General features: G+C 34.9%; 2 protein-coding genes and 1 pseudogene across 2 annotated transcripts; 2 read left to right on the top strand and 1 right to left on the bottom strand.

Annotated features, from left to right (window-relative positions):
* Window positions 1-317: 317 nt before the first annotated feature.
* On the bottom strand, window positions 318-2,416 carry LOC145956531 (uncharacterized; annotated as a pseudogene).
* A 3,163-nt stretch (window positions 2,417-5,579) lies between these two features.
* Window positions 5,580-7,094, top strand: LOC145956159 (uncharacterized). The gene is made up of 3 exons (XM_083071726.1): window positions 5,580-5,774; window positions 5,849-6,032; window positions 6,121-7,094. Exons 1-3 carry the CDS (start codon window positions 5,580-5,582, stop codon window positions 7,092-7,094), a joined length of 1,353 nt encoding a protein of 450 aa, XP_082927852.1.
* LOC145956530 (uncharacterized) lies at window positions 5,940-8,362 on the top strand. The gene has a single exon (XM_083072124.1). It carries the CDS (start codon window positions 7,118-7,120, stop codon window positions 8,261-8,263), a length of 1,146 nt encoding a protein of 381 aa, XP_082928250.1. The 5' UTR covers window positions 5,940-7,117; the 3' UTR covers window positions 8,264-8,362.
* Window positions 8,363-15,178: the final 6,816 nt, after the last annotated feature.

Here is a 15,178-nt window from a genome sequence, read left to right as displayed (position 1 = left end):
ACCACAACCTAAAAAATGGAGATATCTTGTTTTGCATGAAAGTTATTAATATGACAGATATTACTCGATCTCGCATTTTCAAGTGTCCTATTATTGTAAAAATATGAGTTAGAATTTATTTTAATTAGCTAATAATACAACTATATTTTTATATATATGAAATTATCACATATAAACTATTTTTAGAACCATATTATTATATTACCTTTCTAATTTTTGAGACAACAATTCTTTTTTCACCATTTTCCAAAGTTGGGTTTTATATACTATTACTGTAGAACTCCACCCAATAGAATATACTTTTAAACGATGAACCTGTCACAAAGAAAATACAATTTAAATAGATAAGCAATAACAAAATATGAAGTCTAACCATGAATTAAATTGAACCTTGTTGTCAATGAGAGAAATTGTTGAGAGTGAATCATTGTCCTTCCAAATATTCCATAATTTTTCAAAGTCATCCTCCTAGTAAATATAAGTAATATAATGAAAAATAGATGATAATAAAGTTTCATAATAAAAAAGTGAATAAATATGTTATCACTTACCTGTTTGTCAAAATACATATTCAAATTCTTTCTATTGATCTCTTCATATAACTGGAGATCTCCTTGAATCTTAATTTGACTGTAGATAAAAAAATAAAAGAAACAAATTTTAGTTTTTGTATATCAGTATCAAGTATTAATCTAAATCCATCCTAGTTATAAATTAAAAGGGGCAACACCTAATTTTGAGATAACAAAATTTCTTTAAAAACAATATTTTTCGTAAAGTTTCCATCTTCCCCTTCAAGTTTTCCTTCTTTAATAAGAATTTTCGTTGAAGCTTGAGAAACACCTCTTGACAAAGCAACATATAATTGACCATGACCAAAAACATGTCGCGGAAGATAAATTCCAACATTGGGTATTGTTTGTCCCTATGACTTATATTTATGGTAATTGCAAAACTTAGTTTCACAGGAAATTGCTTCCTAATAAGTACAAAGGGAAGTCCTGCACTTTCTGTTGTTTTATGTTTAATCCTGGGCAAAAAATATCTCTTTCCAGCATTATGACCTGTTAGGATTTCAACATCCAACATATTCATAAAAAATCCACGGCATAATAACCTTGTTCCATTACATAAGCCAGCTTTAGGATCTATGTTTCGCAACAACATCAACGGTGCACCTTTTTTAACCTTCAGATTATGTGGTGGAAAACTACCTGGAGTAATAGAGTGCAAGTATTCTTGTTGATATAAGTTGTGTGTGTCCCCTTCAACCTCATCAAATGATAACAAATTTCGTTCTTCTCCTAGGAATTGGTTGATGATAATGTCATTAAGCTTTTGAACATCCTCATTTTTTGGTGTTAGTATGGCTCTTTGTACCATATAAGAAGCATCCCATGTGTGAGATTATAAATGTGGAAGTGTGTCACGAATAAGTTTTTGTATTGAATTTTCCCCTTCCCATTTTATTTCAATTTGATGGGGAACTTTGACCATATCATCCAATTTGGTAGGTTCATTACCATCTCCAATGCGCATTAGATATTCTGCAAAATTAGGATCTTGTAATGACCGCATGTTTTGTCTCAAATGTAAAACCTTTGTGATAGGCCATAAATGAGACTTAACAATACATGCATATATCATTTGTGCCTTAGTACCCTTTGGAACAACAGGAAGCACCTGACGAAAATCCCCTCCCAATATCATGATTTTACCACCAAATAGAGCATTACAATCTAGAATATCCTTTAATGATCTGTCTAATGCTTCCAGAGCATATCTATTTGTAATGGGTGCTTCATCCCAAATGATTGTTGTGGTTTCTCTAATTAGTTTCGCAAGATCAGACTGTTTACTTAAAGAACAAAATGAATTTGCCTCTACATTGATTGGTATCTTAAATCTAGAATGTGTAGTTCGACCACCAGGTAATAGTGTGGCCGCTATACCAGAAGAGGCAGTTGCTAAAACAATTTGTCCCTTGCTTCTCACATTTGCAATTAAAGTGCGATAAAGGAATGTTTTACCTGTTCCTCCTGGTCCATCCACAAAGAAAACATGACTTTGTTTATTGTTGATAACATCCATAATTGCATTGAATGCAATTAACTGATCATTATTTAATTTAATCACAGATTCTACATCTTCATTATCTACCTGGATGGATAACTCGTCTTGTATAACCCTTGGCATCAAAGAAGTATGAGTATTCTCCATTGTTATTGTTGGCAAATCATAATCTGTTATTTGTTTTCCATGTTGAATCAAAAGGTCATTCAAATCCTTTAATAACATGTTAATGGAATTTGTTGTGACAGCAACGCTTGTTGAAGGATAGTCTTCCATCATGTAGGTGTAAAAATCATCCCAAATTTGTCTAACATTGGTTGGTTCACAAAAGATTAATATAGTTACAAACAAACTCCTTAAAGCATAAGACATTTGTAGACTTGAAGCTTCAACTAAGCATTCGTGAATACTATTATCACTTTCTAAAAATCCCCGATGCTCAGCCGCTTTCTTGAATGTGGTAAAACATGTTCCATTTGGTGAAAGCATATCATCCCATTGGACCTTTTAAATGAGATAATAGAACTCGTAGGTAGAATTTTTCACCTTCTGAAAGAGATACTGTATAAATCCTACCAATTACTTTCTTTGGTGACCTTCTTCGATACCATTCCTTATCCCCCCTATGCCAACAATAATGTTCTGGAATCTCTCTATACAAATAACCCCTTGAATTTGGATCTCTGCAATTTAGGGCAAAGAACTGTGTCAACATTATTTTGGAGTTATGGTCATTGTTTAGAACATCATTGATTCTTTGATGATTATAAAATCGCACTTGTTGGCGATTTGGTAAGTGAATTTGTAATCTTTCAACAGATAGATATATTCGATAAAGAGTAAATCTAAATATCTTCCACAAAGCTTCTGGAGCACAAATCCATCTTGCATCAATATATTGTTGAACCTCATCTAAATTTGAACCTCTACAAACCTCCATTGATATTCGATCTAGACCTTTGTAGACATATTTATATAAATACTTAATACTTTTGATGCTACTGCATACTTCCACATTTATATGACAGTTGTACTTTAAGAGTAACCAAGGGTTATAAGGAACCACCCATCTGTTATCAATAGTGACATTTCTATTAACAGATACTGGGTGGTTAAATCGTCTTCTATATTGTGGGTATGAATCATGACCTTGGCGTGTCTCTTGGTAAAATTGTTTTGGATACATTTTTTTGCACTGACCATTCTTCATACATGGAGAATTGGGATTCAAAGTTCTGCAAGGCCCATGAATCATGTGCTTTAGTACAACCTCATGCAATTGTGGTTCATCTTAAAATTTAGGTATTTCTGCCCTCACAACGCTATCATAATTTTCAGGGTCACGTAATTTGTCATTACTTTCTAAGATCAATAACATATGTACATGTGGCAGTCCACGCTTTTGAAATTCTGTCACATAAATGTAACTTTTTACCTTTCCAAGGACCCCTTTATTAATCACATCCTCCTTCAATTGCTCAAATTTTGATTGAAATATTCTTGTCAGCAAGTCTGGACGATCTTGTGGTGTTTGATGAGGGCCTAGTTGAGATAATATTTCACTCCAAGAAGGATTACATGTCATTGTGAGGAAAATATCTGGTTTACCATCATTAAGCACAATAGCCATTCCATCTTCATAACGTTGTGTCAAGTCACGACGACTACCAATAAATGATGATGGTAATATTGTTCTTTGACCGATATTTTCTACAATAATAATTTTAATTTGTTATTGTTGGTAAATCAGAATGAAAATTATTGAAATAAATATGAAATTCATAAATATTGTGTGGATTACCTCCAATAGTTTCTCCTTCATGTGAAGCATCTTGCAAACCTTGGTATACTTCAGCACGAATATTATTTTGATTGTTTTGAATCCACCATAACCTCTTGATTCAATTTTCACATAGTTGTCTACAACATATTGTTGTAAAAGTCTACCAGACTTTAACAATGTAGATTGATCATTTGGACGAATCTACAACACAGGTATTAGTTAACACTTCATAATTTAATGTTTACATATATTTTAATAGTATATAGGAAAAATACCTTAAGGATGTAACTATAATATTCTCGACATGAGATATTTTGTCCATTATCATTTTTGGTGTTGAAATCCCATCCATATGCCTTAAAAGGTAACAGTAAAGGATATTGCAGTGGATCATAATAGCCTACTGTTTCTTGAATGTTCACCAAATTACCATCATGACTGAGCAATTTGATATCTCGTCCACGTGACATTGATTCTGTATCTCCACCAACAATAATTGTGGCAACTTGTGAAGCGATTGGAAGATGATATTGTGGTTGATTATCAAGACGTTCTTTACTAAGTAGACTACATTCGTGAACATTTGATCGTAGTGCAAGTTGTTTAAATACATGCACAAAAGGATTGCACTGATGTAGTATTTGTTGCAACTTGTAACACCCCAGCAACCCGCATGTGGATATTGTCCGCTTTGGCCGCAGCCCTCACGGTTTTGCTTCTGGCAATGGCACGCATGCCACCCCAAAACGCGTCCACACAAGGAAGGTATCCACACCCATATATATGGCATGCTTCGTTCTCCTTCCTAACCGATGTGGGACTTCACAATCCACCCCCCTCAAGGGAGTCCAGCGCCCTCGCTGGCACACCGGCCCGGGTCCAAGCTCTGATAAACCAACTATTCAAGGTACACACAATTTCTTTATGACCCGTATTTTTTTTTATTGTTTTTATTTATTAATTACCATATATTATAAATGCACACACGTATATATATTTTTTTTACTTTTATTAAAATCTATTATCACTTTCTTAAATAACGCAGAATTGCCATCTCAATTCTCACGAGCACATAATAGTGCTCGAAATTTCAAAAAATACCATGAGAATGACTAATCCTCAATTACCAAGTCCAAGTACATGTAGACGATGTCAAGCACAACTATTTTATCATGAATCAAAAGATATGTGTTGCTCTGGTGGAAAAGTTAATTTTACAATAATTAATGATCCTAAAGAGTTACTTGATATTTTTCTGGACTCTACATCTAAAGGGAAACATTTTAGAAAACATATTAGAAGTTACAACCATGTACTTTCATTCACTTCACTTGGTGTTCGTCTTGATAAAAATGTTGGACCGAATGGATGTGGAATATATAGTTTTCGTGCTCAAGGTTCAATATATCACAACATTGGAGGATTCTATCCAAATGAGGGTTGTAGGCCACGATTCTTGCAATTGTACATCTATGACACAGATCATGAATTACAAAATAGGATGCTTGAAAACCCTCAACTAAATCAATCCATAGTTTATAAGTTGCAACAAATACTACATCAGTGCAATCCTTTTGTGCATGTATTTAAACAACTTGCACTACAATCAAATGTTCACGAATGTAGTCTACTGATTAAAGAACGTCCTGATAATCAACCACAATATCATCTTCCAAACACTTAACAAGTTGCCGCAATTATTGTTGGTGGAGATACAAAATCAATGTCACGTGGACGAGATATCAAATTGCTCAGTCATGATGGTAATTTGGTGAACATTCAAGAAACAGTAGGCTATTATGATCCACTGCAATATCCTTTACTGTTACCTTTTGGGACATATGGTTGGGATTTCAACACCAAAAATGATAATCGGCAAAATATCTCATGTCGAGAATATTATAGTTACATCCTTCAGGTATTTTGCCTATATACTATTAAAATATCTGTAAAAATTAAATTATGAAGTGTTAACTAATACCTGTGTTGTAGATTCGTCCAAATGATCAATCTACATTGTTAAAGTCTGGTAGACTTTTACAACAATATGTTGTAGACAACTATGTGAAAATTGAATCAGGGAGGTTAAGGTGGATTCGAAACAATCAAAATAATATTCGTGCTGAAGTATACCAAGGTTTGCAAGATGCTTTACATGAAGGAGAAAGTATTGGAGGTAATCCACACAATATTTATGAATGTCATATTTATTTCAATAATTTTCATTTTGATTTACCAACAATAACAAATTAAAATTATTATAGAAAATATCGGTCACAGAACAATATTACCATCATCATTTATTGGTAGTCGTCGTGACTTGACACAACGTTATGAAGATGGAATGACTATTGTGCTTAATGATGGTAAACTAGACATTTTCCTCACAATGACATGGAATCCTTCTTGGAGCGAAATATCATCTCAACTAGGCCCTCATCAAACACCACAAGATCGTCCAGACTTGCTGACAAGAATATTTCGATCAAAATTTGAGCAATTGAAGGAGGATGTGATTAATAAAGGGGTCCTTGGAAAGGTAAAAAGTTACATGTATGTGACAGAATTTCAAAAGCGTGGACCGCCACAAGTACATATGTTGTTGATCTTAGAAAGTAATGAAAAATTACGTGACCCTGAAGATTATGATAGCGTTGTGAGGGCAGAAACACCTAAATTTGAAGATGAACCACAATTGCATGAGGTTGTACTAAAGCACATGATTCATGGGCCTTGCGGAACTTTGAATCCCAATTCTCCATGTATGAAGAATGGTCAGTGCAAAAAAAGGTATCCAAAACAATTTTACCAAGAGACACGCCAAGGTCATGATTCATACCCACAATATAGAAGACGATTTAACCACCCAGTATCTATTAATAGAAATGTCACTATTGATAACAGATGGGTGGTTCCTTATAACCCTTGGTTACTCTTAAAGTACAATTGTCATATAAATGTGGAAGTATGCAGTAGCATCAAAAGTATTAAGTATTTATATAAATATATCTACAAAGGTCCAGATCGAATATCAATGGAGGTTTGTAGAGGTTCAAATTTAGATGAGGTTCAACAATATATTGATGCAAGATGGATTTGTGCTCCAGAAGCTTTGTGGAAGATATTTAGATTTACTCTTTATCGAAAATATATCCATCTGTTGAAAGATTACAAATTCACTTACCAAATCGCCAACAAGTGCGATTTTATAATCATCAAAGAATCACTGATGTTCTAAACAATGACCATAACTCCAAAACAATGTTGACACGGTTCTTTGCCCTAAATCGCAGAGATCCAAATTCAAGGGGTTATTTGTACAGAGAGATTCCAGAACATTATTGTTGGCATATGGGGGATAAGGAATGGTATCGAAGAAGGTCACCAAAGAATGTCATTGGTAGGATTCATACAGTATCTCCTTTAGAAGGTGAAAAATTCTACCTACGCGTTCTATTATCTTATTTAAAAGGTCCAATGTGTTGGGATGATATGCTTTCACCAAATGGAACATGTTTTACCACATTCAAGAAAGCGGCTAAGCATCGGGGCTTTTTAGAAAGTGATAATAGTATTCACGAATGCTTAGTTCAAGCATCAAGTCTACAAATGCCTTATGCTTTATGGAATTTGTTTGTAACTATATTAATCTTTTGTGAACCAACCAATGTTAAACAACTGTGGGATGATTTTTACACCTATAAGATGGAAGACTATCCTTCAACAAGCGTTGTTGTGACAACAACTTTCATTAACATGTTATTAAAGGATTTGAATGACCTTTTGATTCAACATGGAAAACAAATCACATATTATGATTTGCCAACAATAACAATGGAGAATACTCATAGTTCTTTGATGCCAAGGGTTATACAAGAGGAGTTATCAATCCAGGTAGATAATGAAGATGTAGAATCTGTGATTAAATTAAATAATGATCAATTAATTGCATTCAATGCAATTATGGATGTTATCAACAATAAACAAAGTCAAGTTTTCTTTGTGGATGGACCAAGAGGAACAGGTAAAACATTCCTTTATCGCACTTTAATTGCAAATGTGAGAAGCAAGGGACAAATTTTTTTAGCAACTGCCTCTTCTGGTATAGCTGCCACACTATTACCTGGTGGTCGAACTGCACATTCTAGATTTAAGATACCAATCAATGTAGAGGCAGAATCATTTTGTTCTATAAGTAAACAGTCTGATCTTGCGAAACTAATTAGAGAAACCACAACAATCATTTGGGATGAAGCACCCATGACAAATAGATATGCTCTGGAAGCATTAGACAGATCATTAAAGGATATTCTAGATTGTAATGCTCCATTTGGTGGTAAAATCATGATATTGGGAGGGGATTTTCGTCAGGTGCTTCCTGTTGTTCTAAAGGGTACTAAGGCATAAATGATATATGCATGTATTGTTAAGTCTCATTTATGGCCTATCACAAAGGTTTTACATTTGAGACAAAACATGCGATCATTATAAGATCCTAATTTTGCATAATATCTAATGCGCATTGGAGATGGTAATGAACCTACCAAATTGGATGATATGGTCAAAGTTCCCCATCAAATTGAAATAACATGGGAAGGGGAAAATTCAATACAAAAACTTATTCGTGACACATTTCCAATTTTAGAATCTCATACATGGGATGCTTCTTATATGGTACAAAGAGCCATACTAACACCAAAAAATGAGGATGTTCAAAAGCTTAATGACATTATCATCAACCAATTCCTAGGAGAAGAACGACATTTGTTATCATTTGATGAGGTTGAAGGGGACACACACAACTTATATCAACAAGAATACTTGCACTCTATTACTCTAGGTGGTTTTCCACCACATAATCTAAAGGTTAAAAAAGGTGCACTGTTGATGTTGTTGCGAAACATAGATCCTAAAGCTGGCTTATGTAATGGAACAAAGTTATTATGCCGTGGATTCTTTATGAATATGTTGGATGTTGAAATTCTAACAGGTCATAATGCTGGAAAGAGATCTTTTTTGCCCTGGATTAAACATAAGACAACAGAAAGTGCAGGACTTCCCTTTGTACTTATTAGGAAGCAATTTCCTGTGAAACTAAGTTTTGCAATTACTATAAATAAGTCACAGAGACAAACAATACCCAATGTTGGAATATATCTTCCGTGACATGTTTTTGGTCATGGTCAATTATATGTTGCTTTGTCAAGAGGTGTTTCTCAAGCTTCAACGAAAATTCTTATTAAAGAAGGAAAACTTGAAGGGAAAAATATTGTTTTTAAAGAAATTTTGTTATCTCAAAATCAGGTGTTACCCCTTTTAATTTATAACTATGATGGATTTAGATTAATACTTGATACTGATATACAAAAACTAAAATTTGTTTCTTTTATTTTTTTTATCTACAGTAAAATTAAGATTCAAGAAGATCTTCCAGTTATATGAACAGATCAATAGAAAGAAATTGAATATGTATTTTGACACACAGGTAAGTGATAACATATTTATTCACTTTTTTATTATGAAACTTTATTATCATCTATTTTTCATTATATTACTTATATTTACTAGGAGGATGACTTTCAAAAATTATGGAATATTTGGAAGGACAATGATTCACTCTCAACAATTTCTCTCATTGACAACAAGGTTCAATTTAATTCATGGTTAGACTTCATATTTTGTTATTGCTTATCTATTTAAATTGTATTTTCTTTGTGACAGGTTCATCGTTTAAAAGTATATTCTATTCGGTGGAGTTCTATAGTACATAAAACCCAACTTTGGAAAATGGTGAAAAAAGAATTGTTGTCTCAAAAATTAGAAAGATAATATAATAATATGGTTCTAAAAATAGTTTATATGTGATAATTTCATATATATAAGAATATAGTTGTATTATTACCTAATTTAAATAAATTCTAACTCATATTTTTTTACAATAATAGGACACTTGAAAATGCAAGATCGAGTAATATCTGTCATATTAATAACTTTCATGCAAAACAAGATATCTCAATTTTTTAGGTTGTGGTAAATTTTTTCGTAACCTATAAAAATTTACATCAAATATTAATTCTCTCATATTGATACTTGACACTATATTATTTGTTTATGCAGTTTTTTAAAGTTAAAGAAATTATGAACGATGTATTTTATAAAGAATTAAAATTTATTTTTGAAAGGTATGACATTATGCAATTTAATTATTATTTATTTAAAATGTTGATTATTATTTATTGACATTTAATTTCGTTAATTTCGTTCATAATTTGCAGGGAAGCTATAAATCGTCCTGAAGCAAATTCATTATTTGATCTTCCTATCAAAAAATTATGATGGAAAAATTACATTTGATTATTATATATATTATTTTATTCCATTATTGCAAATATAACTATGTAGAACATAAATTTTTGTTTATTATGAACTGGTCGTCTATCATGTTTTGATTATTATGCACTTCATCAATGAACAAGGATTGAATTTATCATATTATATTGTGTAAAATTATTTATACAATTATATGTCAAGAATGAATTCATTCAATCCGTGCGTTATTTTAAAGTTAGAGATAAAATTCATATAGAGGCACGAAGTGCCTCGGCCCCGCTAGTATTAATAATACAAAAGGAACTTTGTGTCTCCGTAAATTATTTTAAAAAAATAATAAATAATAAAAATTATATAAGTGAGTGATTATTAAAAATGTATGTGATTATGGAACGAAATTTATAGAAAAGAATAAAAAACTTTATAATTTGTAAAAGAATAATTATAAAGATAAAATTGGACAAAACATTGTGTATACCAAAAGGCACAATCCCTTTTATTATAGTTAAAGATTATAGATACAAAAATATATTTATTTTATTTTATCCTTAAGAGATTGATGATGGAAAAAGATTAATATATAATAAAGAAATATAAATTTTTAAAAATATGAAAATTAAAGAAAAGTATCTCTTTTACATATTACTAGTGTGTGTACCATGCATGAAACAAATTAAATGTGGATGAAAAAGTAATACTATTATTATTTTAAAATTAAATATAAAACTTTAGATGAATAATATTAGATAAAATATCATAAAAAATATTTTAGCTTCCCTTAATAAAATTATCTAAAATTTATTATATTTAGCTCATTTTGTCAAAAAAGTTTAGAAATGTTATTATATTGTAATAATTTTTAAAATCGTATTATCTTTAAAAATGTTTTACTTCTAAACAGTAATATAAACATATGAATCTCCTAACTGAAACAAAATTTACTAATACTTAACAAAAAGCAAGAAAAATTGTTATTATTTATGAAATATTACCTACATAATTTTATATATAGATAATTTTTAGTTATTTATAGAATATTATCTACGAATTTTTTTTTGTAGATAATGTTTAGTTATCTATGAAATATTACCTACGAAATTTTTGTAACGACCCGGCTGGTCATTACACTCACAACCACAGCACACCAGAAACACTAGACAGGATAGAATGAGTATATAAATATAGGATCTAGAATTTAAATATATACAATGTTCTAATCCGACTAGAGTTAGAGTGTACAAACGAAATACAACCAAAGTAGCCAGATAGTGGCCCAACAAACAAACATTCGCCAAACAAGACTCCTCCCTTTGCCAGCTGCAGACTTGCCACTATCACCAGTCTAACCCTGCTCTGCTCCCATACATAGTATGATCATCGCAGTCCAAACCACAAGGAAACAACTAAGGGTAAGCTAGTGAAAAGAAACAACATACATATATAAATATGTGAATAGGAAATAGCTACAGTTATCAGCACATCAACCAGCTTAACAACATCAACTTAAAATACCACAACATTCGGCAATAACAGCACACATCTCACATCATCAGCATACAACTCATCAACCATACAACATAACAACAATAAAACATACAATGCGTCGTCACGCATATAAGTTAGTATTGGTCGCTTGTAATCGGTATAGCTCGACTAGGCCCCTATACCGTGGTCGCTTTGTACACGTGTGCCTCGACCTTGCCCACACACGGGACCACTAAGACTTAGAGGAGAACAACAAGTTACCACTCCAAGGGTCAGCTTCCTGGGGAGGGTTTTCAACAAATTGGGGTCCAAGAGCACCACAACCACTCAATCCATACAATGGGATGAGGAAGTTTCGAAAACAACTCCTCTAGTCTTAGTGATCAACAACTCAGCCTTTCGGCCTACATCACCTCAGCCTTTCGGCCTACATCACCTCAGCCTTTCGGCCTACATCACCTCAGCCTTACGGGCTACAACACCTCAGCCTTTTGGCCTACAACACCTCAGCCTTACTACCTACAACACCTCAGCCTTTCGGCCTACAACTAGGTAGTATACAACACAACTTACTACTCACAACTCAGCGCAGCATGACAATATACATATATATCCATTACAGTGTAGCATTTCATCATTAACAACATAAAACAGCATGATCAACAATTTCACAACGTACAACATGTTCAACACATAATACGACCCAATCCTATTATCTACAACTCATCTATCTTGTCAAATTACCCACCCAAACAACACCAATCAACCTAAGTACTTAGAACAACTTTCAACCTAACCAAATCACTAAATGTGAAATGGCAACCTTCACAGAAAACAGAACATTAGGAGTTATACTACTCCTACCACACTCATCCTTATCTCATATGAAAGATAAGAAGGTTTCATTAAGACTATAAAGTCAAATTCTGAAAATCAAATTCGCGCTCGGCGCGTTAAAAGCGAGCCCAGCGAAATTCTCAACCAGAGACTTTCAGGGGTCCATTGCGCCCGGCGTGGTTCTCCCCCGCGCCCAGCGCGATTCACCCAGGGATTCCCACTTTGAACTCACGCCCGGCGCGAAGAACTGCGCCCGGCGCAAATTCAAACAAGAACCCGCACCTACTTCAAAAATTTCATCAAAACCTGCAAAAAATAACATCCCAAACACATGCAAACCCAGAAAAGTGTCCCATTTTCAACCAGCAGCTCAAAAATCGTGCCTTTTCGTACATGCAACAACAAAACAAGAATTTCCCCAAAATTTCTCAGAGAACCCCGAAAACCCCATACTTCAATCTCAGCAAAATCACCAAACACCAAGTAATCAAGGAGTTCTTAGAACTCGTTTTCAGCCAAAACATAGCAAAAACTAACTTCCCTTGCCTCGGTGAAGAAATTCCGAGCTTCCGGGAAAGCGAAGGAGAAGACGAAAGACGAACGGAGAAAAAGATAAACGCCCAGCTATCAACTAACTCCACGAGAAAAGGACCACCTTGCTCACAGTCTTGGCCTGAGGAGAAGAAATTGGTATCAAATATTTTTGAGTGAAAGGAGAAGGGAGAATGAGAAAAGAGAGTGAGAGGGACAACAAAGAAAGGAGAAGGGAGGCGGTGGCTACGGGGGTCTCACAATCTCCCCAACAACAAGAGTTTTGGTCCTCGAAAACTGACTTACTTGGGAATAGAACTGGATACCGCTCCCTGCATTGCTGCTCCACCTCCCAAATAGCCTCACCAGTAGCTGCATCTCACAACACCTTCACTAGAGCAATGGACTTGCCCGTCAGCTCTTTCAGCTTATGATCAATCACAACTACTGGCAACTTCTCAAATGTTAGGTTCTCCTTCACCCGCACATCATCCAACTTCACTACATGACTAGGGTCATGAACATACTTCCTCAGCTGAGATACATGAAATACATCGTGTAAGTTTGAAAGAGACGGTGGCAAGGCCAACTGATAAGCAACTGGACCCACATGCTATATGATCTGATAGGGACCAACAAACCTCGGTGTCAACTTCCCACACCAGAAGTCGGGGTCACCTTCAAAAACCCATGCTCCTCTTCAGCAAACTCCAAAGGCTTACGCCTTTTATCAGCATATGACTTCTGCCTATTCCGAGCAATTTTCATCCTCTTCTTGAATCAGCTTCACCTCCTCAGTAGTCTGTAGGATTAGCTCCGGTCTCACAACCGCTGACTCATCATCTTGATACGAACACAGAGGAGTCCTACATCTTCTGCCATATAAGACTTCAAACGGTGCCATCCCAATACTAGCATGAAAGCTATTATTGTATACGTGAACTCAACCAGCGATAGGACCTCCTCCCAGCTTCCCTAGTGGCCTAACACACAAGTCCTCAGCAACTACTCCAACACCGCTTTCTTCAGCTCAGCATCATGAGGTAGGCAAATCCTGCCCTTGTACCTCAAGATTCCATCTCCGCCCAGTTCAAAACCAACAACCTTCTCAGTACCCAGCAAACCCAGAAGTTTCACCAGCTCAACATTTTGCAACTGTTTCTATCCAACGGGCCTCAAGAACTCACTAGTTATGGTAATCATCCCACAACTAATGTGATCCTGAGCTAACTCCACACAGAGATTTGGGTCTCTAAACTCCTTAACCAACTCCATCTCCCTCACCATCATACTCGACGTGTGGATGGATTTCCTACTCAGCGCGTCTGCCACAACATTGGCCTTACCAGGATGGTACATCAACTGGAAATCAAAATCCTGCAGAAACTCCACCCACCGCCTCTGCCTCATGTTCAGCTCCTTCTCATTAAACAGGTACTTCAGACTCTTGTGATCATTGAAGATGCTGAACCGAGCACCATAAAGGTAATGTTTCCATATCTTTAAGGCAAACACCACAACTGTTAACTCCAAGTCATGAGTGGGATAATTCCTCTCATGGTTCTTCAGTTGCCTTGAAGCATATGCCACTACCTTCCTGTTTTGCATCAGCACGCACCCCAGACCCTGGTGAGAAGCATCGCGGTACACATCAAAAGGTTCACCAGAATCCGGCAACACAAACACAGGAGAAGTAGTCAACCTCCTCTTCACCTCATCAAAACTCTGCTCACAGGCACCTGTCCAAATGAATGGCTGCTCCTTCCTTGTCAGCTGGGTTAGAGGCGCTACTATCTTGGAGAATCCCTCAATGAACCTTCGATAGTAACCCGCCAAACCCACAAAACTCCAAACATCAGTGACAGTTATGGGACACTCCCATTACAACACTAACTCCACCTTAGCCGGATCAACAACAATCCCCTCAGTTGATCCATTAAGTCATCTATCCGGGGAAGTGGATATTTGTTCTTAATGGTCAACTTAATCAACTGCTGATAATCAATACACAATTGACTACCTCTATCTTTCTTCTTTACTAACAGCACGGGAGCACCCCACGGTGAAACACTCAGCCGCACCAACTGCTTCTTCAACAGGTCCTCCAATTGACCTCTCAGCTCAACCAGCTCAGCAGGA

Source organism: Cajanus cajan, chromosome 3 (genome assembly GCF_000230855.2).
Source record: "Cajanus cajan strain Asha chromosome 3, NIPB_CcT2T_4, whole genome shotgun sequence".
Classification (NCBI taxonomy): Eukaryota; Viridiplantae; Streptophyta; class Magnoliopsida; order Fabales; family Fabaceae; genus Cajanus; species Cajanus cajan.
Note: the sequence above shows the minus strand (reverse complement) of the source record. Positions and strands in the feature narration are given on the sequence as shown.

Bases quoted from the DNA above. Each gene is read 5' to 3' on its own strand.
- LOC145956159 (XM_083071726.1), top strand. From the start codon at position 5,580: ATGTCACGTGGACGAGATATCAAATTGCTCAGTCATGATGGTAATTTG. The intron at 5,775-5,848 runs GTATTTTGCCTA...CCTGTGTTGTAG, and splicing joins ATTATAGTTACATCCTTCAG to ATTCGTCCAAATGATCAATC. The intron at 6,033-6,120 runs GTAATCCACACA...AAATTATTATAG, and splicing joins TGAAGGAGAAAGTATTGGAG to AAAATATCGGTCACAGAACA.
- LOC145956530 (XM_083072124.1), top strand. From the start codon at position 7,118: ATGTTGACACGGTTCTTTGCCCTAAATCGCAGAGATCCAAATTCAAGG.